This window comes from Tachypleus tridentatus, chromosome 6, assembly GCF_004210375.1.
Source record: "Tachypleus tridentatus isolate NWPU-2018 chromosome 6, ASM421037v1, whole genome shotgun sequence".
Lineage (NCBI taxonomy): Eukaryota > Metazoa > Arthropoda > Merostomata > Xiphosura > Limulidae > Tachypleus > Tachypleus tridentatus.
Window position 1 is genome coordinate 158406554 of NC_134830.1, and position 26009 is coordinate 158432562.

Sequence of the window (26009 nt, forward strand, 5' to 3'; positions counted from 1 at the left end):
TAACATCTTTATAATGGGAGTAATGTACAAACACGTATCTATGGTAATTGTTAACATCGTTATAATGGGAGTAATGTACTAACACGTATCTATGGTAATTGTTAACATCTTTATAATGGGAGTAATGTACTAACATGTATCTATGGTAATTGTTAACATCGTTATAATGGGAGTAATGTACTTACACGTATCTATGGTAATTGTTAACATCTTTATAATGGGAGTAATGTACTAACACGTATCTATGGTAATTGTTAACACCTTGACAATAGGAATTTTGCTAGTCATTGTAACATTTTGTGTACATATGGAATTTAAATGTTATTAGGGCATAATGACTGGTTATACATACAAAGTTAATATTGAAACTTGTCAAAAGAACGAGGTTACAAAATACACACACTGAATAACGATACGTTGGAATTCCAAAATTCGATTAACGAAAACCAGAACCACGTTATCGACCAGATAGGTTCTAGTACACTAATTCGTAAAGAACCAACATTAAACATCCTCGTATAACATCTCGTACAAATGCCACCTGTTCTTATTCTCATGTAATGATTGGGGGTTTCTAAAATCCTTGTTACTTGTGTGAAGCAGTTGGCAGCCATTTTCACCATAAATATCTTATCTAATGCAAAGATTAAAGAAAATAAAAACTGGATCAATGTTTTTCTGTGTTTATTATTATTGTTCAGGGTTTAATAATGTAAATACGTTTCTTTAATAATCTTAGTGACTAAAATTATTTCAAAATAATATATTTAAGTACATGGGCTGGAGCAAAATGACTATTGTCTAAACCTAAGTATTACGTTATCAAGTGAGAAACTTAATGAAATTAACTTTCTTAAAAAGTTGCATAAAACCAAAGTTACCAGATTCTGTATCATCGTAAGTGTAACGTCTTTTGATTCAGAAAGTTTGCTTTGACAAGATAATGTGTGTACAGGAATTCTCTCATTGTAACTGGCACTTTAGTTCATCATTTGCTTGATGAACGCCTCCACGGCTGAAAGGGCGAGAATGTTTGGCGCGAAGGGGATGCGAATCCGCGACCCTCAGATTTCGAGTCGCACGCCTTAACACGCTTGGCCACGCCGGGCCCCAAAGAGATATGTGATAAAATACAAACCTACAGAAGATTCAATCACTACTTCGACCTTAGTAGTAAAAAAATAAAAGAACCATAAATATATCACTGACATGAACAAAATGTTATAGAAACGTCAGTGCAGGGGAGACAGAACGTTTTATTTTTTTTAAGACACAAAGGTCAAAATTGAACAAAGAAATCGTGACACACTAATGCAAGAGGGAAGGAAAAATAAATGCTTACACCAAAGTTATCCGTTTTTTCTTAGCGAGATTATAAAACATTTATTTGTTTCCGAGAATTCCAAATTAATTAATCTAGCTTTCAAGTTAACTCTATGAGAGATTGATAACATACACGCACAATACATGTGTAAATATACAAAGCTGTCACCCTTACCTTAATAATTTGAACACCTCAAAAAATCGAAGTCGGTTCGTGTTTTGGTAAAAAGATTACATGAGTTAATTTAATAATGAGAGTAATGCCCGTGAAACGCGAAGACCGAGATATTTCCATATTTTACCTTGTTGGAGTAATATACCAGTCAGAAGCTGTTCAATTTGTACATTGTACTGCTCCTGGTCTTGTTGTTTCAACAGAGGTTGTATATTAAGTAAAACAACAGATCAACGAAGGAAACCTATTTACGGAAAGAAAAATAAAACACGCTCAGAAGATGTACTTTGCTTCACGCACAGAGCGAACTGTTGATCAACAGCTTCTAGGAAGTCTGCAACAAGTTTTGTCATTAGTTGCAGAAACGATACATTTAATCTGGAATAATGAAAAGTTACGTGGAGGAATCTACTACTGACAAGACAGAAAACAAAGCTACAATTTTTATTGACGCGATATGCTGACTGACAAATATTTGCATAATAGCGGTCTCATAGTCCTCTCAGATGAGTGGAACTTCCACCATTTTATAACTAGATGAGTTTGGAGAATACTTAGGATTTCGACCCACTGTACTTACAGCACATATAAGCATAAAAGTTTGGGGGGAGTGGTGGGGGTAGTCATTACGTTTAGTGACAAAAAACCAGTTTTGCATTCATTCCATGCTGTCTCAGTTCTGCAGGGTACACGTTCTCTCTCTAGAATAACTGTTTCTCTTTGTGATCAAGGAACTTCGGACTATAGTTGAAACACTCTAGTTTAGAAGAAGATGGAGCAACACGTCACAATCTCAGAACTATTAAAGTTTGGAATACAGAGTAGACTACAACTGTTTCTCCGGCCATATAAAGACCTGACTTATTTAAACACATGGGATAACTTTCATAGAGCCAAACGACCATTAGTAGTCCTCACAGTATTATCTACTTAATTTGAGAGACAATCTTTACTACGACACAATTGAAAATGTGGTTAATTCAAATTTATTCTGTACACTTTTAAGTTATATACACGCATAATAACCCATTAAATGTTTTCAAAAACTTACAGGTTTTAGAAAGAAGACGATAGTCTGCTACTAAACTTGAACTATATTTTACATAACTCGTGTATATGACGTCAAGAACTAAGATACAATTATTTTTAACGTAAGAGATGATATGAAATATTTCAAAAGAGTAGAAATTACTTGTTATTTCTTTTTGAAAAGCACAACAGGTAATTACAGTAACTTCGTCTATGTAACTTTCTAACCAAATTAGTTATATAGCAATATTTCCGAACTCTAAAAATGCACACACAAAGCTAGCTACTGAGAATAGTTTAAAAATAAAAATATAATATGCACAATAAACATCTACGATTAAATATATCATAAAATTACTCAAATGAATTTGGTTTGAATTTCGCGCAAACCTACAGGAGGGCTATCTACGCTAGCAATCCCTAATTTAGCAGTGTAAGACTAGAGGGAAGGCAGCTGGCCATCACCCACCGCCAACTCTTGGGCTACTCTTTTATCAACGAATAGTGGAATTGACCATGACATTATAATGCCCCCACGGCTGAAAGGGCGAGCATGTTTGGTGTGACGGGGATTCGTCACATTATGAGTCGAGTACTTTATTCACCTTGCCATGCCGAACTTACTCAAATGAGAGAAACCATTTTAAACTTAAGAGATTTAAAAAGATAAAGCTTTTTTTTTTTTTTTGTCTAGATTTTGTTAATGGTTACTTGGTATATCTTCAAATTTTGGTTTATCTTTTCCCTTCAAGGGTTGTTTGCACAACACATACACATGTACAAGCAACTTTTTGTGAACAAATACAAAAACTATTACTTAGTTATGAACAACTTCCTAAACATAATAAACTACATAAGTATCATAATGTATTATAACAGAGTTTAGTTTTTACAACTTTTTCGTGAGAAAAGAACGAAGTAGAGGGCAGTAATCATGTTTAGTTATTAGTGCGCGTGGATCTTTAAAAACTGTTGTTAATTTTAATGGCGTTACTATTATAAATTTAAATAAAAAAATGAGACCATTAACAGAAGAGGAAACCCGTATCTTTTTTGAGAAGCTTTTCAAATAGTATGTTTAATTTAAAATTTGGTTTACTGTTACTGTGTAGCGTTAGCGTTACATAAGTTACAATACTAATAATATTACACTTGATAGTAATAATAAAAATGAAAAAATAATGATCCAGACTAAAGGCAAAAATCGTGTCTATTGTCTCTTATATTTATAAAGTTAATTTACTGAGCACGGTGTCTATAGTACTTGCTATCTATAAATGAATTCTGTAAGCCTGGGACATACTATGAAATATTTTCCATTCTTTAGCCTACCGTACAATATTATAATAAGATTATAACTTGATTTTTATTATCAGAAATTTGATTAGGAGACCATAAATTAACCATGGTTCTTAGACTTGTGTTAACTGAAAATTAAAATACCGTAGTTACAGCTTACTTTATATTATTGTAGAATTTGTACTAAATTAAAGTTTCAATCTAATACCTAAATGAGGTCATATCTTCCATATTTCACTATTTGAGTGCATAACTGTCTCGTAGTCTGATAAAAACTTTGGAACTAACTGAATTTTGCATTCAATCAGATTTCAGAGTATTTGTGCCGAGAAATGATTTTTTCCATATGTATTGGTAATGGTTCTAAGTTAGGTTCATTGGAACATTAAACAAATATACTTACTGTAATTTAAACAACATTCAGTGTTAAAACTTAAACTTGATTAAACCAGAAAAATGTTTGTCTGTACACATACTAAAGAGCAGTAAGTTATTAGTTTGATTATCATAATGAAATGTGGAAGCCATATTTGTATAAAAAACTACTGGTGGTGATCACAATATTACTAGAAGTTACAGGATTGGAACAATCTAAAGATTTAGGCATTAAGTTATTGGTAGAGCCCTCATATTTGTAGAGGGTCATTAATTATACATTCTAAATGAGATTTTTTCAATGATATTTGTGTTTGTTGTTTTCATTGTTTTATCCTGATCACTTAAAGTCTTTTTAATTTTATATAATGTTTTAAATTATTCACAAATGTGTTAAATATAGATTCCATAACCTTGAAGTGCCATCCACATTAAGCTATGCCATCCTTTAAAATAACCAAAACTATTCTTAAAAACAACAACAGCCTTTATCATTAATATACTTATCAAGGATTCTTTTAAACTCACTTAAATTTACTGTCTACAAAACATCCAAAGGCAGCCCATTCCAAAACCCAACCACCCTGTGAGAAAAATAAAACTGTCTTTGCTGAAGATGACTCCTACCCTGCAAAAATTTATGTTAGTATCCCCTAGTTCTACTGTTCTCACTGTCAAGTATTTATTTACAGTATTGGTGAAAATATCAAGCTTTTGATCGACAGGCCAGATGGAACGTATTGTTTTCGACTTCACAGAGACAGAGTATATTATGTTAGGTAAGATTACTCCATTTGAACACTGGCATGAAAAATTAAACTTTTACCGTAGAGTAACTATATGCAATCTTTTTTGCATCATTATTATGGTAAGTTATGAAACATGATTTAAAATATGACCAAATCATTGTGATTCTTTGTTAAGTAACATGTTATTTGTTTCTACTCCCAATAAACATTAGTGCATTGTTTACTGTAACTAAGAATTTCGTATTAATAATTACATTTGTACAGTAGAAGCTAATCTTAGTTGATGTTACACAACCTTTATTTTATTTTAAGGTGATTATAGTTACAAGTATACAAATATTTGGGTTTTTAATTGAAATTAATATAGAAATTATTTCATATTTTGTGTTTTAACCAGGGCTTTAATATTTAGAAGAAAAAAAAAAGTAGAAATCACAACTGTGGTTGAAAGTTGATTTTCTTTATATTAATATTAGTGAAACAATCATGAAGCTGGCGTGTAATGTTGCAAGAGAAAATATTGTGAGCTTTGGAACGTGTTTCGGGAAATTTACTAAAACAAAAAAATTCAGACTTCACATTACAGCCCTTGATTATTTGGCTCCATATGCAAAGGTAAGTTGAAACATCTTTTAATCAGTGATAACCTAGTACTAATTTTAATTGTTGTTTGTTTCTTAAAAAAAAACATTTATTGTGTAACATTGAAAAATCAATATCTAGATGCAGGTATTAGTGTACTGTGAAATAAACTAAAGTTATACGTCAAACTAAAACACCGATACTTCACATCAAAATAAAACTGTGGTCTCAGATTCTCCAAATGTATCTGACTAAACCATGTTTTACATATTAAATTATTTAAATTTTTATGTCGGTCCAGCTGTGTGTTTCATATCTGCCATTAACCCAAAACATGCATAACATTTTTGATATGATATACAAGGGTGTGAGGTATTTCTTAAATATGTCTTGATGTTTTTATCTGTATACTTGATTTACTTGTTAACATCATTTTATGTATATATTAGTTTTAAAGGTGTCATGTCAAGTCTTTCAGTTTACCTCCTCTGGGATTCCTGTATGTGATGAGGTGACCTCCAGGGAAGCTTCTGTTCTTTCAGTTTACCTCCTCTGGGATCTGAACATCCACCCACGTGTTTGCCGTGGGTGGAAACCATGAAGGGGAGGAGAGGATCCTGGTGATTGAGGGGTCCAACCCTAACACACCACCTTGGCCTTGAATTCCTGTAGACAGGCAGCTTTGAGATGGCCCCCCTTGACTCATTTGGCTGGTCCACTCGAGCTAGGTTCAACCGAGTAGCAGTGTTGGATCTTCTCAACAGGTGTTGTGGACATTATATCTGATGCTGGTGTTTGGGTATAGTGCTCACGAAACCCTGGGATTGCTGCAGTGTCCTTGTTTGACATTGTAGTGCATCCCTCATAGGGCTCCATGGTGGGTGGGATCAGTTGGCACTGAAATTTTCTTTTTTTCCTATGGATCCTCCTACAAAAAATTTAAATAAAATAGTGAATGAAAAAACAGTCTATAGGTAAAAGACCACGTCTTGAAGATTCTGAGCAGCAATCCTCACCATCTGTACCACCTGCTGTACCTCATTTTCTTATATTGCATTCACTTTCAAACAAACCTTCAGAGCAAATGTCTCCCTTTTTCATTCAGAGGGGACTAGAGGGACTTTCTGGCTCTCCAAAGTTAGTAAAGAAGCTTTGATTTGGTGACATATTGGTGGAAACATCCACATCTCAACACAGTGAACTCCTCTTGCATTCAAAGATGATTGTGGACATACCTATTGAGGTTACACCTCATGCTACTTTGAATTCATCACATGGAGTTATTGTTGAGAGGGATTTAAAGAAGAACATCCAAGAGTCAGATATTCTCACTTGTTTCTCCATCCAAGGAGTTCCTGCAGTGAGGTGTATATCCACTCGCAAGGATGGAATTCTGGTGCTGACCAATGTCCTCATTCTCACATTTACGTCACCATCAAAGCAGGTTATCTTAATTGCAGAGTATGGCCATACATTCCAAACCCTCTCCGATATTTCTAGTGTCAACGATTCAGTCACTCGAAGACGTCATGTTGTGGTTCCTTGATGTGTGCTCGTTGCAGTGGCAAGGACCACGATGCCTACGAGTGTGTATTGGACCCTCATTACATCAATTGCAATGGCTCTTACCCGTCCTACTTTCATTCTTGCCCTAAATGGTTGGAAGAAAAAGAGGTGCAGCATTTGAAAATGATTTATAACATTACATATCCTGAGGCTCGAAAGTTGCTGTCCATCACTTCATCTCGGACATATGCTGCTGCACTTCATTCCACTACTACAGTGGGAGTGCAGATGGATTTCTCTGTGCCCTTCAAAAGAATCATTTTCAAAATAAATGAAAAGTATTTTGACCTTCATGGTTAAAAATGTTGATGAATCAACTTCAACAACCATCTCTGTCCCTTGCACGCATTTCCTCAGATACATCTTTTTCTCCCACCCTAAGATGCAAAACAATCATTCGTTTACATCCTCAGTCTCTAGAATCCCCTTCCAACAGCAAAGACCTGCCCAATCGACCCAGGGCAGGATCCACGGAGAGTTGATAAACCTCCCTCAAATAAGGTCAGTAAGGAAAAAAGTCGTGGTCATAAACAGAAGGGTTCTCCACCCAATTTGCCTACATATAAATAAAAATGACCAACCTGATACAATGGAATTGTTGAGGTTTACATTCTAATTTGGATGATATCAAAACACTGATTGCTTCCTACCATCCTGTTTGTCTTTCCTTACAGGAACCATTTCTGAAACCTGCCAATACAGTCACCTTTTGGTGGTTTTCTTTATACAGAAATGACAGGCTGTGTGATGGACGAGTGCATGATAGGGTGGCACTGTTGGTTGGTCAGCATGTGCCCACCCTGTCTTTACCACTTGACAAACCCTTGGAGGCTGTAGCCATCTGTGTTTCCTTGGGTCATACCATCAATGTATGTTCTCTCTACCTGTCACCTGGAGAGACATATGAACAATCAGACCTTGATGCTCTCATTGAACAGTTGTCCTCTTCCTTTTTCATTCTGGGGGACTTTAATGGATGCCATCCCCTCTGGGGAAGTGCCAAGATATTGATAGTTGGGGTTGCACTGTAGAGCGTATGCTCTCTGATTACAACCTTTCTATTTTCATTTCTGGTTCTTCTGCTTATTTCCATTCACCTTGTCAGTTCTTTACTGCTATTAATCTCTCAGTTTGCTTCCCTTCATTATTTTCCCATTTTTCATGGAGGGTTGACAATAATCCAGGAGGCAGTGATCATTTTCCTATAATCTTGAGAGAGACTGGCCGTGGTCAATGCCACCTGACCTGCATGCCCCGGTGAAAGCTGGATCAGGCAAACTGGCCCTCTTTCACTGCTCTCTCAGAACTTGATTCTGTGACTGTGTGGCAACAGTGACAGACTGTATTACACAAGCAGCTGCTCAATGTATTCCTAAAATCTTGACACGTTTTCCACTATATCCTTGCCCATGGTGGAATCCTGCCTGCTACGTCTATAGGTGGCACGGAAGACTCAAAAACGAGCCTGGGATACTTTCTCAGATATCCCACACACTTGAACCGCATCACTTTCCAGCAGACCCGTGCACATGCTGATGGGTAAGACATCAAACCCAGAAGGAGTCTTGGATTAAGTTCACAACCAGCATATCTTCTAACACCAGTTCCAAAGTCACGTGGGACAAGATTCGAAAGGTCAATGGTCAATATAATTCTGTCCCTTCTCAATCTTGTTCTCTGATGGCCAGGAAGTAGCTGATACCAGGAGCATCGCCAATACTCTAGGTGAACGCTTTTGCCAGGTATCTCGCATTTCTGCTTCTTCTTCCACCTTCTTAGTCATCAAGATTCAAGGCAGAGCAATCACCTCTTTCCTTTTGAGCTGATTGTCTCTATGACTATAATCATCCCTTCACACTGGTGGAATTCAAACTGGCCCTTTATCGGTCTGGCAGTACATTGGTTGGACCTGATGATGTACACCATTACATGCTGCACTATCTATCTCCTGCTTATCTTGCTATTCTTCTGATTGTTTTTAACCAGATCTGGCAGGAGAATGTTTTTCCTGATGCCTGGTGCCAGGCTATTGTCGTATCTTTCTCTAAGTCTGGGAAGGATCCCAAGATTCCTTCAAACTACTGTCCAGTTGCTTTGATGAGCTGTTTCTGTAAGACCTTAAAGAGAATGGTTAATACTCATCTTGTTTGGTTCCTGGAATCAAACAACCTTCTCTCACCCACCCAGTGTGGGTTCCAATGATAGCACTCAACCGTGGACCATCTGATTCGACTTGAAACGTCAGTCTGAGAAGCCTTTCTCATAACGACAAAATCTTCTATCAATGTTCTTTGACATTAAGAAGGCTTGTGATACAACATGGAGGTATGGTTACATGGCCATTTGCCCATTTTTATTAAAAATGTTTTAATGGATAGGAGATTCCTAGTTTGTGTGGGTTCGACACTTTCCTGTTCTTCTCTACAGGAACTTGGGGTCCCTCAGGGCTGTGTTCTAAGTGTCACACTTTTCAGTATAAAAATAATGCCATCACTGAACAACTCCCTCTCACTGTTGCAAACAAGTTCTATGTCAATGACTTTCACATCTTGTGTCAGTCATCGAACATGAGGTATATTGAGTGGCAACTACAGACTGCCCTCAATCATTTACTGAAGTGAACCACAACAAACGGCTTTAACTTCTCTCTCTCTAAAACTGTTTGCATGCACTTTTGCCACCAACGGAGTATTTGCCCTGATCCTGAATTCCACATCGGTGAAGTTGTGCTACCTGTGGTCCCTGAGGCAAAGTTCGTGGGGCTTATCTTTGACCGTAAGCTGACCTTTATACTACACATCAAGTAGCTACAGGTCAAATGTACAAGAGCACTAAACATCCTCTGTGTTCTCTCTTCCACCACTTGGGGAGCAGATCGACGTTCTATGCTAAAGATATATCATGCTCTTATTTGATCGAAACTTGACAATGGATCACTGATCTATAGTTCTGCCAGACCATAGGTCTTAAAGATGCTGGACCCTATTCATCATCGAGAACTTTGGCTCTGCACTGGCACTTTCCACACTTCACCAGTTCAGAGCTTATACATAGAGTCTCCTGAACCTTCTTTCTGTTTGCAGCTGTCTTTATTATATGCTTCAAAACTTTGTTCCTTACCAAAGCATCCCACCTGGGGTTGTGTTTTCCTTCCTCAGTGGGCCATGCTTTTTCAGAACAGATGGTCTGTCATTGCTTCTTTTGGCCTTCGGATGCAGGCACAGTTTGATGAATTGGGTCTGTACTTGGATAATACTGCTGTATCCACTGGTCAGCCCATCCCACCATGGCTTCTTATAGTCCCCAATTGTGACCTATCTTTAAGTCATCTGAGAAAAGCAGACACTCCTGATTGGAAATACTGTCTGTTATTTGCTGAACATCTTTCAAACCATCCTTCCATTCCTATTTATACAGATGGTTCGAAATCATGTGACTGTGTGGGCTCTGCCATGGTTTGTTGTGGTTCTGTGGTTGTGCATAGAATTCCCTCTACAGCTTCTGTGTTCACTGCTGAACTGTATGCCATTTCTCCAACCCTAGATCACATAGAAGCTAAGCAGTACTCACACTGCACTATTTACATTGACTCACTTAGTTCTCTACTGGCCCTGGAGTCGCTTCACCTTGGTTCACACTCTGTTCTTGCCGATATTCAAAATCAACTGGCCCATTTCTCTTTAACATCTACTTCTATCCAGTTTTTCTGGATATCGGGCCATGTATGTATTTGTGGGAATGAGCTCGCCGACACTACAGCTAAGCCTATCAGCTCTGGCACTATCACTGCTGTGTCTGTTTCATACATGGACTATGGTCCTGTATTCAAGGCTCAGCTCCATGCTAGCTGGCAATCAACTTGGAGTAAGCAATGAGAAAACAAGCTTTTCCAAATAAAACCCTGTATTGGACTTTGGCCATCTTGCTTCCATGAGGATCGGAAAGAGGAAGTTGTTCTAACTAGACTACACATTGGTCACAGTTTTTAACTCATAATTTTTTTTTTATCTGGAACCGATGCACTATTGTGTAGTTTGTGTAACACTCAGATCATAATAAGCCACATTTTACTGTCTTGTTATCATTATGACTCTCAATGACGGCACCATTTTAAACATGTTCTGTCCCAAGGTTTGTCCATAACGTTAGACAGTGTTATTGGTGATTGGGACACTGTCCACCTTGGCAATGTTTTTAGTTTTTTAAAGGCCATTAATCTTTTTAATGCCATTTAAGTTTTTTAATTTATACATTACACCTTTTTAATGTGGCTCCCTTTTAAAAAATCACAGTTCATCTAGTTCGATTTGATATTAGAAACTAGCCGTAACATTAAATAACTCGAAACCAGGACTGGAAAGGCCAACTTCAGCTGACTAATGCTGCTGTTTGAACTACCCGTTAGTCATCCTGTAGAGTTATCATTATAATTTTGCTACATGTCTTTTAAAACCTTTTTATTACTTTCCATTTTGAAAAGGGCCATAACATATTATAACTCGGAACCAGGACTAGAAAGGCCAACTTCCGGTGACTGATGGTGGTTTTTGTACTTACCTGTTAGTGAGTTATGATTATTACAGTTACACTACAAAAGTCCTTTACAACTTGAATTACTGTAGTTGTTCTCTTGACGTTGTAGACTAGATGTAAACATTGGTTTTATGCTATTTGTGTTTTTAAACTTTGTTTTACCTTAATTTCCTTTTATGAATTTTACTAAATTTACTTTTAACTTTTTACTGGACATTTGGCACAGATAGCCTAGCTGCTTTGTGCCATAAAACACTGAACCAACCAACATTTTTTAAATAACATTAGGCTTAATTGTTTAGAAACTCTGAATTATTAAAATAAATACAATGTGAAACATTTCAGGTTAAAATTATTAATATTTTCAGTGCATAATACTATCCAAGTACTTAGAATATTTTTTTCTGGTTTTATTCCTAATTGGTTTCAAACTTTTAGGTCACTTATCTTGGTTTTCCTTTTTTAGTGGAAGTCAAATTTATCTTCTTTAACAAAAGTACTTTAAGATTGGAAGATGGATGCTGACCTCCCCCACCCTTCCCTACTCACTGTTTTGAGGGAAATGGAATTTATATTACTCTTATTAGCACAATCAGTTGTGTTTAATAATAGTTTTTAGAAAGGCTGAGTACTGTTCAATCTTATTTCCACGTCAAGTAACCCTATACAATCCATTTACCTTTTTCTTTTATGATTCTTACTCTGTAAAAAGCATTACACCTGAGCTGTTTATGTAATAAACCACTTGTCACCACTCTGGGAGAAATTTGCATTAAAATGAGGTCATTGTTATCTAAGACAATTTCTGACTGATGTAAAGAGAACTAGATGTATCCGAGCTACGTCTCATGAACTTGTAAACTGTAAGCCTTTGCCAGGTTACTCCTTGGACTGAAGTTTGCATTTTCTAATCTTGTAAAGATGTTTGATTAGAGAAAATTTAGCCATCCTCATTGAACATGATTGAATATGCTTAAATACTTTTGAGTAAAATAAATTAAAAAACTGAATTTCATATTATTTACATGTTCAGAATTTTAAGCTTTATGAAATTCGAAGGAGTTGATGACAAGGGTTAGTGCATAGAATTAAATAACTGGTGTGACAAGCTTAACGTTTACATTGATATATGTATGTGTATATTTATGTATCTTGCATTCATTTAAGATCTTTCTGTACAAGTTTAAAAAACTGAAGGTTTATCTTTGCCAGAGAAGAGACTGCTTGGGAATCAGTCAATATTATGTTTCTTTTTTATTGACAATAATGTACTGTTAGTTATGTATGAAGAATATTGTTTTTGTCAAGAAGAACAGATTCTAGTATTTCCTTAATACAATATGGATAAAATGTGTTTTCCAGGATTGCAGATCTGTAGTTGGAAATGAGCTATTAATTAAACAAATCTACATCATTGTGTAAAAATGATTAACTTCTATGGTTTTTAAGCTTCAATATGTACTTAGTCATGTATACAGTGTTGAGTATGCTCTATTGAACATTTTAAATATGCAAAACAGCAAGTAACATAACAGCTACAGATGATATAAATTTGGAGTGGAACAGTGTATGAGAACTACATTTAGATATTGTTGGATGTTTCTTAGGTAGTATGGTGCCACAGAAAATTCACTTTTTTTTAAAGGATATAGAGCAACCCCTTCCTAGCACGCACAAAAAAAAATTATGCATTCAGATCAGGAGTTTTTAGCACTGGTATTCCCTGTACTTAATAGCATTAGAAAAGAAAGAATATGGATCAACTTGGGGATCAAGACCATCTAGAAAGAAACCTGCAGCATGTCATACTCCAGCCATGGTAAGCAAAGTGCAATCTCTTGTAACAGTTGAAAATCCACAAATTCCTCAGTGTTAAAAGCCATCCACTTGTCTTAGATAACAGTAGACAACACAATAACAAAGCATCATCTTCTGGAAAGGAAACAAAGGTTGTTTCCATTAAATATCCAGAAAGGAATAGCCAACTGCAGAAAACTGTGGATGGTATCTAGCTCAGGATAATAGTGAGAGTTAGCAAATCTGTGTGTATCTTGATAACTAACAGCTCTTACCATTTTGAATCAGTAACTGAGTGAAAATATTTCAAACATTTTCTGAGTTAAGTATGATCATTTCTGAATACTGTGTGATGGACAAATTAGGGATTAAGAAAGTGAATAATTTACTCAAGGTGAATTCTGCTTACTATGAGACCAGTATTTCAAACCCTTTTTTACCTTGCAGAAATACTGGCTTTGTATAGAAATGAGGCCTACATGGTATGGATTCCCCAAGACTTTTAGTCATCTCACCCATTGAACTATAAATGCAACTGATGCAAGTAAAACAGATATTTGTGCTATTCCATACAAAGACAAAACAGTCAAGTTAACTATAGGTTTCTGTGCAAATTTACTGTTGAAATGGGTGCTGCAAAACTGTCATCCTTATACTTTAGATGGATTATGGAACCTTGCAGAGAAAATATTGTGTGCTTTGGAAGTGACATCTCTGTGATGGAGCCTTTTATAAAGGAAACTACACTGCAGAGCTGTTGTCAAGATTCAGAATTAAAATAAAGCATGACTGAAAGATAAATATGGAAGGTAATGATGTGGTGAGCCTCCAAAATTATTTTAATATAATAATGTATTAACTCCAGATATGTTTTAAGTACTTGTATTGTATATAGAATGTAAATATAATGTAGAATCTTAAATATAATAACTCTGTGTCAGAGAACAATTTTAGTAAATAATTATTAATTTAGCCCTTTTATTCACTTAACAGTACAAGATTTGGCTAAAGCCAAATGCTGAACAGCAGTTTCTGTATGGAAATCATGTGATGAAATCTGGCTTAGGTAGAATAACTGAAAGTACACCTCAGTATCAAGGAGTTGTAGTCTATTCTATGAATGACCTTCCCCTGGTGAGTAATATATATTGTCAATATCCAACATGTTTATATGATTTTTTTATTCCATTATATAACACGGAACATTTACTAAAACATGATTCTTAGCTTTAAAAATGTATATGTTTACTGGATGAAACACTGGTTGGATCCAAAATTAAAACTAATGTCTTCAAAAAAGTACTAAGAGTAAATTTTAGAAAATGGGTGTACTGTCAGTAACTATGTATACATTACATCATACACAGTACTGTCAGTAACTATGTATACATTACATCGTGACACAGTACTGTCAGTAACTATGTATACATTACATCATACACAGTACTGTCAGTAACTATGTATACATTACATCGTGCACAGTACTGTCAGTAACTATGTATACATTACATCGTGCACAGTACTGTCAGTAACTATGTGTACATTACATCATACACAGCACTGTCAGTAACTATGTATACATTACATCATACACAGCACTGTCAGTAACTATGTATACATTACATCATACACAGCACTGTCAGTAACTATGTATACATTACATCATACACAGTACTGTCAGTAACTATGTATACATTACATCATACACAGTACTGTCAGTAACTATGTATACATTACATCATACACAGTACTGTCAGTAACTATGTATACATTACATCATACACAGTACTGTCAGTAACTATGTATACATTACATCATACACAGTGCTGTCAGTAACTATGTATACATTACATCATACACAGTACTGTCAGTAACTATGTATACATTACATCATACACAGTACTGTCAGTAACTATGTATACATTACATCATACACAGTACTGTCAATAACTATATATAAATCATTCACAGTACTGTCAGTAACTATGTATACATTACATCATACACAGTACTGTCAGTAACTATGTATACATTACATCATACACAGTACTGTCAGTAACTATGTGTACATTACATCGTGCACAGTACTGTCAGTAACTATGTATACATTACATCGTGCACAGTACTGTCAGTAACTATGTATACATTACATCGTGCACAGTACTGTCAGTAACTATGTATACATTACATCACACACAGTACTGTCAATAACTATATATAAATCATTCACAGTACTGTCAGTAACTATGTATACATTACATCGTGCACAGTACTGTCAGTAACTATGTATACATTACATCATACACAGTACTGTCAGTAACTATGTATACATTACATCATACACAGTACTGTCAGTAACTATGTGTACATTACATCATACACAGTACTGTCAGTAACTATGTATACATTACATCATACACAGTACTGTCAGTAACTATGTATACATTACATCGTGCACAGTACTGTCAGTAACTATGTATACATTACATCGTGCACAGTACTGTCAGTAACTATGTATACATTACATCGCACACAGTACTGTCAGTAACTATGTATACATTACATCGTGCACAGTACTGTCAGTAACTATGTATACATTACATCGTGCACAGTACTGTCAGTAACTGTGTACATTACATCATACACAGTACTGTCAGTAACTGTGTACATTACATCATACACAGTACTGTCAGTAACTATGTGTACATTACATCATACACAGTACTGTCAGTAACTATGTATACATTACATCATACACAGTACTGTCAATAACTATATATAAATCATTCACAGTACTGTCAGTAACTATGTGTACATTACATCGTACACAGTACTGTCAGTAACTATGTATACATTACATCATACACAGTACTGTCAGTAACTATGTATACATTACATCATACACAGTACTGTCAATAACTATGTATACATTACATCATACACAGTACTGTCAGTAACTATGTATACATTACATCGCACACAGTGCTGTCAGTAACTATGTATACGTTACATCGCATCACACACAGTGCTGTCAGTAACTATGTATACATTATACATTACATTACAGTACTGTCAGTAACTATATACATTACATCATACACAGTCTGTCGGTAACTGTGCTGTCAGTAACTATGTATACATTACATCGTGCACAGTACTGTCGGTAACTATGTATACATTACATCGTGCACAGTGCTGTCGGTAACTATGTATACATTACATCGCACACAGTACTGTCGGTAACTATGTATACATTACATCGCACACAGTGCTGTCAGTAACTATGTATACATTACATCGTTGCACAGTGCTGTCAGTAACTATGTATACATTACATCATTGCACAGTACTGTCGGTAACTATGTATACATTACATCGTGCACAGTACTGTCAACTATGTAACTATGTATACATTACATCGTGCACAGTACTGTCAGTAACTATGTATACATTACATCATGCACAGTACTGTCAGTAACTATGTATACATTACATCATGCACAGTGCTGTCAGTATACATTACATCATACACAGTACTGTCGGTAACTATGTGTACATTACATCATACACAGTACTGTCAGTAACTATGTATACATTACATCATACACAGTACTGTCAGTAACTATGTGTACATTACATCATACACAGTACTGTCAGTAACTATGTGTACATTACATCATACACAGTACTGTCAGTAACTATGTGTACATTACATCATACACAGTACTGTCAGTAACTATGTATACATTACATCATACACAGTGCTGTCAGTAACTATGTATACATTACATCATACACAGTACTGTCAGTAACTATGTATACATTACATCATACACAGTACTGTCAGTAACTATGTATACATTACATCATACACACTAGAATCAGTGCTTTACATATAATGTTTATAACACACACACAAAGAAACCTGGTTGGTATGTTGACCATAAACCTTATTGGATAGACTGTTGACATAGTTTATCATCTAGTAATTATTTTATACAGAAATGTTTTATTCACATTTAACCTAGTTACAATTCATATGATAAAAGCTAATTATCGATCAGAGCAGGCAAAGGAGCGTTTGTTGATATTTAGAAAAGATGATGACTGGCTTTAAGACATATTGGCAGACAGCAAGTGAGAGAAATTTTTATTAATGTAAAAAAATAAAATCCTTAGTTAACCTAATTTATGGTGGAAAATGTGTTTTCAAGTTCTTTGCTTACCAGCCAGTTTCTGATTATATATATTATGACCATAACTGGTTGCTGAAATTGAAAGCAATAGTTCTTTGAAATCAGACAAAACTGCAAAGTTTGGGAAGCCAGAATCCAATGTTGAATACGTCATGAACTACTCCAAACCACATTTACATAGGAGGAAAAAAAACCCAACTGGTATTAGTGTGTACAAGTATTTTGGCCACCTATTGAGGTGGACTTTCCCTGTAAGTCAGACAGTACAAACGTGATACCATAAAGTGATAATTATTTCATTTGTCATCCTTTTCATAGATCAGAGGCATCCTTGCCCTGAACTTTGAAATTAAACGTTACTGGCTGATTTGAGGGTTAATTTAAGTTCTTATTATTTCCCTCCTTTTATATGCACAATGCTATATCTAAAAGAAGATAGTAATGGGTAATACAGAAATTCCAACAATGAGAATCACCTGAGGAAGGGTTTAAGCCTGAAATGTGTCAATTTAAAGTTTTCCTGGATTTTATTACCATTGTATCTAGGTTTTCATTTTTTCCTTTCCCTCTCTGGCCTATCTGTTCACAGTTAGGGATAGATATAGTTATACATAGATAGTCCTTGTGTAGCTCTGTGGAGAGATTCTGAAACATAGAGATATTTTAATCACTTGAAACCATACACCAGTAGTTGTGTATTCTGTCTTGGATGGTGTTGGGTATTTAAATTTCCTATAGTTAAAGATTATTAAAAAGAAATTTGAGCTTTGTGACAGATTTTGATTAAAATCATATAAGAATGCAGTTTATTTCATATTGCACATTTCAATTTGGGAGTTAAGAGTTTTTATATTTAGGTAAAAGTGAAGTTACATTTTATGTAATTTAAATTTGTATTAGTAAGATTGGTCTTGTCTTAACAGGGTTTTGGAGTGTCTGCTAAGTCAACCCAAGACTGTAGGTCTGCCGACCCAATGACAATTGTTGCCTTCCATCAGTCCGATGTAGGAGAGTACATTCGAAGTGAAGAAATGCTGACCTGAGCTGTGTGGGCGTCAGAATTTAGTTGTCTTTACAAATTCTCGACACTTTAGGTCAAGAAAATTGTAAATAAAACTTTGTCAACTTTTGCTTGTATTACATTTTTATTATAAAAATTTCAGTATATACTGATCATGAATTATGTGTATCACTTCTTTTGTTATGTGCATTTCTTGTGCCTGTTACTCGTTCTTGTGTGGGATGCTGCTGCTATCTAGGTACTTCAGAACCACATGCTGAGTTCACCTTACTCAGGCATAATATTGTCGTCACACTGATACGTGCATGTACTCCATTTACCCAGTGTAAATATATTAAAAATCAGTGGCACAGAAACTTTGTTTTTAGTAATAAGCAAACAGAAATGTGATAGTGCTCAAGCTAACTGTTAAATTTAAATATTAGTGACTTATAGTTTGTGAACTGAATGTGTTAAAACCTTTACCAGTTTGATTATATTGTTTAACATACCCAAGCCAGCATCAGAATATAAGTTATATAAAATGCAGTACTATCTTCTCTGTTTAATTTTTATTGATTTTTGTTGGTTTCTTTTTATCTTTTATCAATTAATAATTTATTACAGTAATTTTCAATTTCGTTTTCAGTCAGACTAGTAAACAACTTGCAAGTGTGATTTTACTGGAAGTAAGTGCAAAACAAGGTTGTGTAGCAATTAACAGCAACATTTAAATACTGATAACTGAAAAACTTCTTATTGATGGAAAGAATTTTAGAAATTCCGTTATCATAACGATTTAGTCATTGTATAGCTTAAATGCTAAAATTACAGTTTAAAGCAAAGAACTACCATATTTTAAACATACAAGCAACCATTCGATAATTAACAATGATTTTGATGGCTTTTCTTGTTAATTAACAAAACCTATTACTTTTACCTTCATATGTTCACTTGGCCTCTGATTCTATTTTGCCTTATTTTTAATTGAATCAAAGCTAACAATAAACAGCTATTGACTAGATATGAGGAAAACAAATGTTCTGTTACCTAAAATCACTAGTCAGTAATTGTTTTATTCTATTCATGTTGTCTGTTTTCAGTTTTACTAAAATCAGACTAATTACCACTATCACATAATATACTTAGCCTACATTCCCGGGTCTGCATGTAAATTTTAAGTTTAACATTTCATATAAAATTCAGGTCTCAATTTAAAAACCCATAATAAGTAAAAAAGATTTAATTGTGTTATTTTAACTGAACACTGTTCCAGTATCTCAGTGGATGCATTTCAATTCGTAGGCCTATTCGTCTGTATATACAGGGTGGTCCATAAGTCCATACCCATCCATATATCTTGTGTATCTGTGTGCTGTCCCTCATTCTCGTTGCATAATATACGATGCCATGTTCTGTGAGACATTTTCCTCAACATAGCAGGGGTTATTGTTCCAAATGCCGCGGTAACAGCTGCCTTCAACTCATCATTAGTATTATAACGTTGTTTAGACACAACATATGGGTAGGGACTTACGAATCACAATGTATATATATACCACTACTGATAAAATGGTTGTGAAAGCATTGGTATGCTATACGTGATTTTAATATTTATGTAAGATATTAATTCAGTAGGGGATTTGACCACAATTATTCAATAAATTTTTCGCCGAATATCTTTAAAAAGTCAAAATTATTATATCTTCATATGTTTACATTACAGTAAAAGTATAAAGAATGCACGTGTCTAATTTCCACACACACCACTAAAAAGCATATAATGCTGGCGTTGACGTCCACAGTACACTGTTCCTCTAATACTTTTATAGTTTTTTTGTTTGTTTTTAATACTTTTATTGCCCTTTTCTATAAAAAGATCATACAACTCTTAATCTGGAAGTAACTTCAATCTTATGCTGTCATATACGTACACTTTCATTTTACGAATTTAGCAAACTGTTTGTAATTAGGCCTAAATGAATAAGCTTGTTTTCCCTTAAGTATCACGTGGAATTAAACATTTTGGAAGTTAGTAGTTTCATTTTAAGTATACTAACTTAAAATCATTTTTTAAGTTGTGTTCTTGAGAATGACCACAAAAGTGATTAAAATAAATTGGTAGTACCTATTTAAAAAAAAAAAAAATTCTTCCTTACTGCGAAAGCTGTAACGTGTACTAAAATAATTTTGAAACGCTGCCTCAAAAGCTTGGTTGCCATGTGTGTGTAACGCCCCAGCAGAACTCTCCAGACGAATTTTTTTGCTGCAATGAAACACCTGCCGATTCTGTTAGGCCTAATTTACAAACAACTTTGGAAATCTTGACAGCGTTATTTATAATTTTCATGTTGAAGTTACAGAGAAAGCGTACTTTGTATATTTATTGGTTTAAAAATGAGCTGTTATATTCTTTAAGTTAAATAAGTTTTAAATAATTGAGTTGTTATTGATATCCTTAAAATGAGATCATAATCTTCAGTGAAATATCAAACTTTAATATTTACATATGCTCATGTAGGCTAAATATAGTAAGTGATAGCAGTAATTAATTACATTTCAATAGAATTTTAAATAGAATAGGGAGATAATAAAAAAATTGACTAATGATTTTGTTGGCTTCATAACCAATTAATAAATGCTCAATTTTGATTCTATTATAATTTGCATTTCATTTTCGTGCACCCCGCTAGTACAGTGGTATGTCTCCGGATTTACAACGCTAAAATCAGGGGTTCGATTACCCTCGGTGGGCTGAGCAGATAACCATTTGTGGCTTTGCTATACGAAAAACACACACTCATTTTCGTACTTACCTAATTTAACTTCCAATGTGTTTTCGCTAGTTGACTTAACAGATATTTCGCTGGGTGCAGGTACAGGTAAGGTTTAACAATTATTAATTGTGGTATAAAACGAAGACAGAAGATAAAGAGAATAAATACCGAAACTTTGAAGTCCTTTATACAACAGTGGACAGTATAGTAGTGTTTTGTTTGGCTTGTCCGGCGTGTTATGTCTCATCCGAGGGAATGAAATGTCTTATGCCTTACGTTGAAAAAATGTGGAAACAGTGAGGCTTCCATTTCGATACTGTATTGGCACAATTTTACTCTTACTGCTTGTCATCAAAATTGTTCCTGTCATTTGGAATACAAGAAACGGTTATAAAATAAGTATAAGAAAATATCAAATTATGTGAAAGTGCAATTAAAACTGAAGGATAAATTCAGTAGGCGTAGAATAATTTATCATTTGACACACTTATAAAAGTATTAGGGGTAATTTCAACGTTGGACTTTTGCCTCCCAAACCTTCTTGTGTAGTTTATGTTGGAACTGGTGTAATATCAAACCTTATTACATCATATTACAGAAAACACGATGGCATGCTGAAAAAAACCTGTTTTATATAAATAAGTGATAAATCCAGTATTTGTCAGTCTTGCTATTATGATTACAACACAGTGCTTAAATCGTCGGTTCTGGTCACGTGATAGGGATTAACGATTCATTAAACAATTAATCTTATGGTTTTTCAGAGATTCAGGTTTAGCATAGCATAGCACTCGATGTGCGTTTCCTTCTCCGTGGTTAGTAGCCTAAAACTACGGATAGTGACAGATAGTCGAAATATCCTTCAAATAAATATAAATTCTAAGTGCAAAACTTGTAAGGTACAGCATAATAATTTTCGACTGCAATCGCAATATATATGTATATATATTTATATCGGATACTAAATGTGTCTTAATGTGAAATGTTTGCGTCACTCCATCCGCAAAATCATTAGTGGTATAAACGATGTACGTAAGTAAAATAAATATATCTATATTTACAAGAAAATATTATATAATGTGAGTTTTTACTTTCGCCATGTTTGTTTTCAACTAACTGCGAATTTTATAATAGCTTTACGCATTTACAACGCTAAAACCAGGGGTTCGAGTTCCCTCGATGGACACAACAGATTGCCCGATGTGGCTGTGCTGAATAAAAACACACACAGCTTTAGAAAGTCTTAAGTTTCAGTATTTGTTCTCCGGTGAATTTACATAGCATGCTAAAATATGGGGTTCGATTTCGCAGGTTGACAAAGGAGATAGTAATATGTGACTGTGCTCTAAAACAAACAATTTGTCAATTCATGAAATCTGGATTTTAGCTGAGAAGAGATAAAAAGATTGATTTTGTTGAGAAATGCCTGGAATTAAGTTTATTATTATTTAATGAACATTTTTACCTCCAGGTGAATGTTGCTTGATATTACTGTTAAGACAATTCATAAGTACATTAAGTACATCTGAAGTAGTAAAGAAATGTACAATATTGAAATTTAAAAAAAAAAAGAGAAGCTGCAATGGTCAGTTTTGATGTAATCTCCCTCTTCATAGAAATTCCCACAATTGAAGCCTGCAAGATAGCTTTAGAACTTTATATCCAAGACCCCAACCCAGCAATACACATCCCCAGTAACCAATCAGCATCCCTTATAGAATTTACTTCCACCAAAACTAACTTTATGTTCAATAACCGAAACTACCAAAATATAAATGGCCTAAGTATGGGGAATCCCGTGTCACCAGTTCTAGCCAACATTTTTATGACACAGATTGAATTTCAAGCGATCAATTCAGCATTACACCCACCACTGTACTGGTACAGATATGTTGATGATACAATTACTGGATTCACACCTACAGAACACACACTTAGTTTTTCAATCACGTAAACTCGATACACCCCAACATTAAGTTCATCTGTGAACAGGAAAAAACTAACCAAATAGCATTTCTTAACCTCAAGACCACCAGAACTGATACACAATTCAAAACAGAAATCCACAGAAAAATCACCCACACTTGATTATACATTCCTTGGAATTCAGCACATGAAACAAAACAAAAACTCGACATATTAAGAAACCAAATAAACACAGCCATAAAACTATGTTCACCTGATAAAAGTAACAATGAAACCAACAAAATAAAACAACACTTCATCAACATCAACGAAGTTCCTCAGAAAACCGTTGAAAAAATTATATACACACACACCTAGACCAACAACAATAAATTCCAAGATACAACAAACTACAAACCCATATACTGTTTCATACCATATGTTCTCGACATCAGCGAAAAAATTAACCAACATTTGGAAAAAAATTTAAAACACAACATTGCAGTAAACACCAAATTTATTCAAAAACCAGGTGTAAAATTAAAGTCCATACTATGTAAAAACTACACTGACAAACACACCAACATTATTTATAAAATACAATGCAATGACTTCTGTATTGGAGAAATAAGCAGAAAATGGAAACTAGATTCAAAGAACACACACACACACAAACCTTCACACGTTTTTGAACACTGCAAATCAAATAAACACAACATAACCGTAGAAAACACCCAGATACTAAGTAGGGAAACAAATATAAACAAACGCAAAATCAAAGAAGCCCAACTTATGCAGCAATTAAAACCAATACAAAGGAACACCTTTATACCGATACTAATTAATAACCTAACATCCAACTGCAACGACCCCTACAATCACGTACCCGTTTATATTTTCTCCCCTGAGACGTGTGTCCAGCAACGGTCACTTGCAAACTTTCTTTCTTAACCTTAAGATGACCTAGGAAGGTCGAAGCGTTGTTCTCTCCTTATCAATAAAAGTGTCAATACACATATCAGTTGTTCTGAGGTACATTTTTATTTTAAGTAAGTTTCTCGTCATCAAGAAAAAAAGATCATTAAAAGTTATGGCGTAATGAAAATTAATACCACTAGATGGCTGTAACATCTTATGTTGCTTTGAAAGTAAAAGAAATCAATAAACCGCACTGACGGATTTTTCAAGGTTATTATAAACATTTCTTAACGAACGTCACGAAAATATATTATTCTGTGCGATAACTGGACTTAAAAACTTTGTTAAATGGCTAAAAAGAAAAAAACAGTTTGCTGGGGTTTGGATTCTCTTTAGTTATATTCACATTAGCTGTTAAACAAGTCTGTGTTGAATTATTTTTTTTAAACAATCTATTTGCTTGCTACTTGCCAGGGTGGAGTTTAGGATAAACCAGCATAAAAAATATAGGTCATAATTCGATATGTGTTTAAATGAAAAATTCCGTCAAAACGTTTGCAATTTAAAAACCTTTTTAATAATAACAAGAGTGAATCTTTAGTAGCCGCGGCTGTAATTAGATCTGAAATCGATCAAAAGATGGAGCTATGATCTAAAAGTTTTTCTTAAAAAACAAAACAACTCGGAGCCATTTTATGAGTCGCGACTAAAAACCTAGCTGCATTTTCTAAACGTGAAAACCCACAGACTTATTCACGTTGGACTTCGGTTCAGTATTGCGTCTAAACATACTGTTTATTCATTGTTATCAAAATATATTCAATAATATTAAGTAATAAAATACTGCATTCAATGACGTTGTCATAAGGAACGGTAAGGTTCTTTAGTACATTGATTCAACCCGTGGGTCGTGCAACTAAACATTAAAACCTCTTCACGTCATACACATTTATATTTCTTTTAGTGAGATGTCGTTCACTACAGAATTACTGTAGTAATAACAACAGCTTGTTAACTCGTTTCGGATTTTTGCGCAAGGCTACTTTTGAATATGAAGGGGGAGGCAACTGACCAACAACATCAACACTATCTACTCTTGTCTGACTGAATAGTGAGGTTTTATCATCGATTTTTAAAACGCACCTATAGCCTCAAGTAATCATGAAGGCTGATGGTTAGAGCGCTCGACTCGCAATCTGTATGTCGCAGGATCGAAACCATTCGCTGAACGTTTTCCGTCCTTTCAACCGTATGGGCATTATTATGTGACAATTAAGCATGCTATCTGTTCGCAAAAAGTGGTAAAAAAAATTGATGGTGAATAGCATTAAATATCTGCCCTCCCTCTAGTGTATAACTTAACAATTACTGACGGCCAGTGTTGATAGTCCTGGAGCAGCAATAACAACAAAAGTGGATTCACAGTCCAGCACGGTAATTACTTAGCCAAACAACATATTTCAAATGTACAGACGATAATGGTTGGAACGATCGTCGATTGTCAATGTAAGTAAGTTTTTATTTGTATAAATTATAGACAAAATAAGTAAACATGGAAAAACGTATCTGTAAAAATCAAAAAACTAATTCTTTTTTAATTTAAGTTTCGCCAAAAAGAAACATTTCAAAATGTCGACGTGCACTAATTGTTGGACATTTTAAAATCCAACGAATCAGATTAATTTTACTTACAGAGAAATTAGTAACAAGAAAAATAAATAAATTACTGATAAATGTTTGCTCCGTTGGATCAGCGGTAAGTCTAAGGGCTTATAACATTACAAT

The 26009-nt window shown here is 34.7% G+C and overlaps 2 protein-coding genes across 2 annotated transcripts in view; both read left to right on the top strand.

Moving 5' to 3' along the window:
* Positions 1 to 3434: 3434 nt before the first annotated feature.
* On the top strand, positions 3435 to 18797 carry LOC143254242 (60S ribosome subunit biogenesis protein NIP7 homolog). The gene is made up of 5 exons (XM_076509085.1): positions 3435 to 3599; positions 4894 to 4980; positions 5427 to 5565; positions 14422 to 14562; positions 18548 to 18797. The coding sequence occupies exons 1-5, from the start codon at positions 3544 to 3546 to the stop codon at positions 18665 to 18667; spliced, it is 543 nt and encodes a 180-aa protein (XP_076365200.1). The 5' UTR covers positions 3435 to 3543; the 3' UTR covers positions 18668 to 18797.
* Positions 18798 to 25616: 6819 nt separating this feature from the next.
* The window catches only part of LOC143254243 (anoctamin-7-like), a 123036-nt gene continuing 122643 nt past the window's right edge, over positions 25617 to 26009 (top strand). The window contains exon 1 of the mRNA XM_076509088.1: positions 25617 to 25730. The gene's annotated coding sequence lies outside the window, so the exon portion shown is untranslated. The remainder of the gene's footprint in view (positions 25731 to 26009) is intronic.

Excerpts from the sequence above, each read along its gene's own strand:
- LOC143254242 (XM_076509085.1), top strand. The coding sequence starts at position 3,544 with ATGAGACCATTAACAGAAGAGGAAACCCGTATCTTTTTTGAGAAGCTT. Across the intron at positions 3,600-4,893 it reads TTTGAGAAGCTTTTCAAATA|TATTGGTGAAAATATCAAGC; the intron begins GTATGTTTAATT and ends ATTTATTTACAG. Across the intron at positions 4,981-5,426 it reads GACAGAGTATATTATGTTAG|TGAAACAATCATGAAGCTGG; the intron begins GTAAGATTACTC and ends TATTAATATTAG.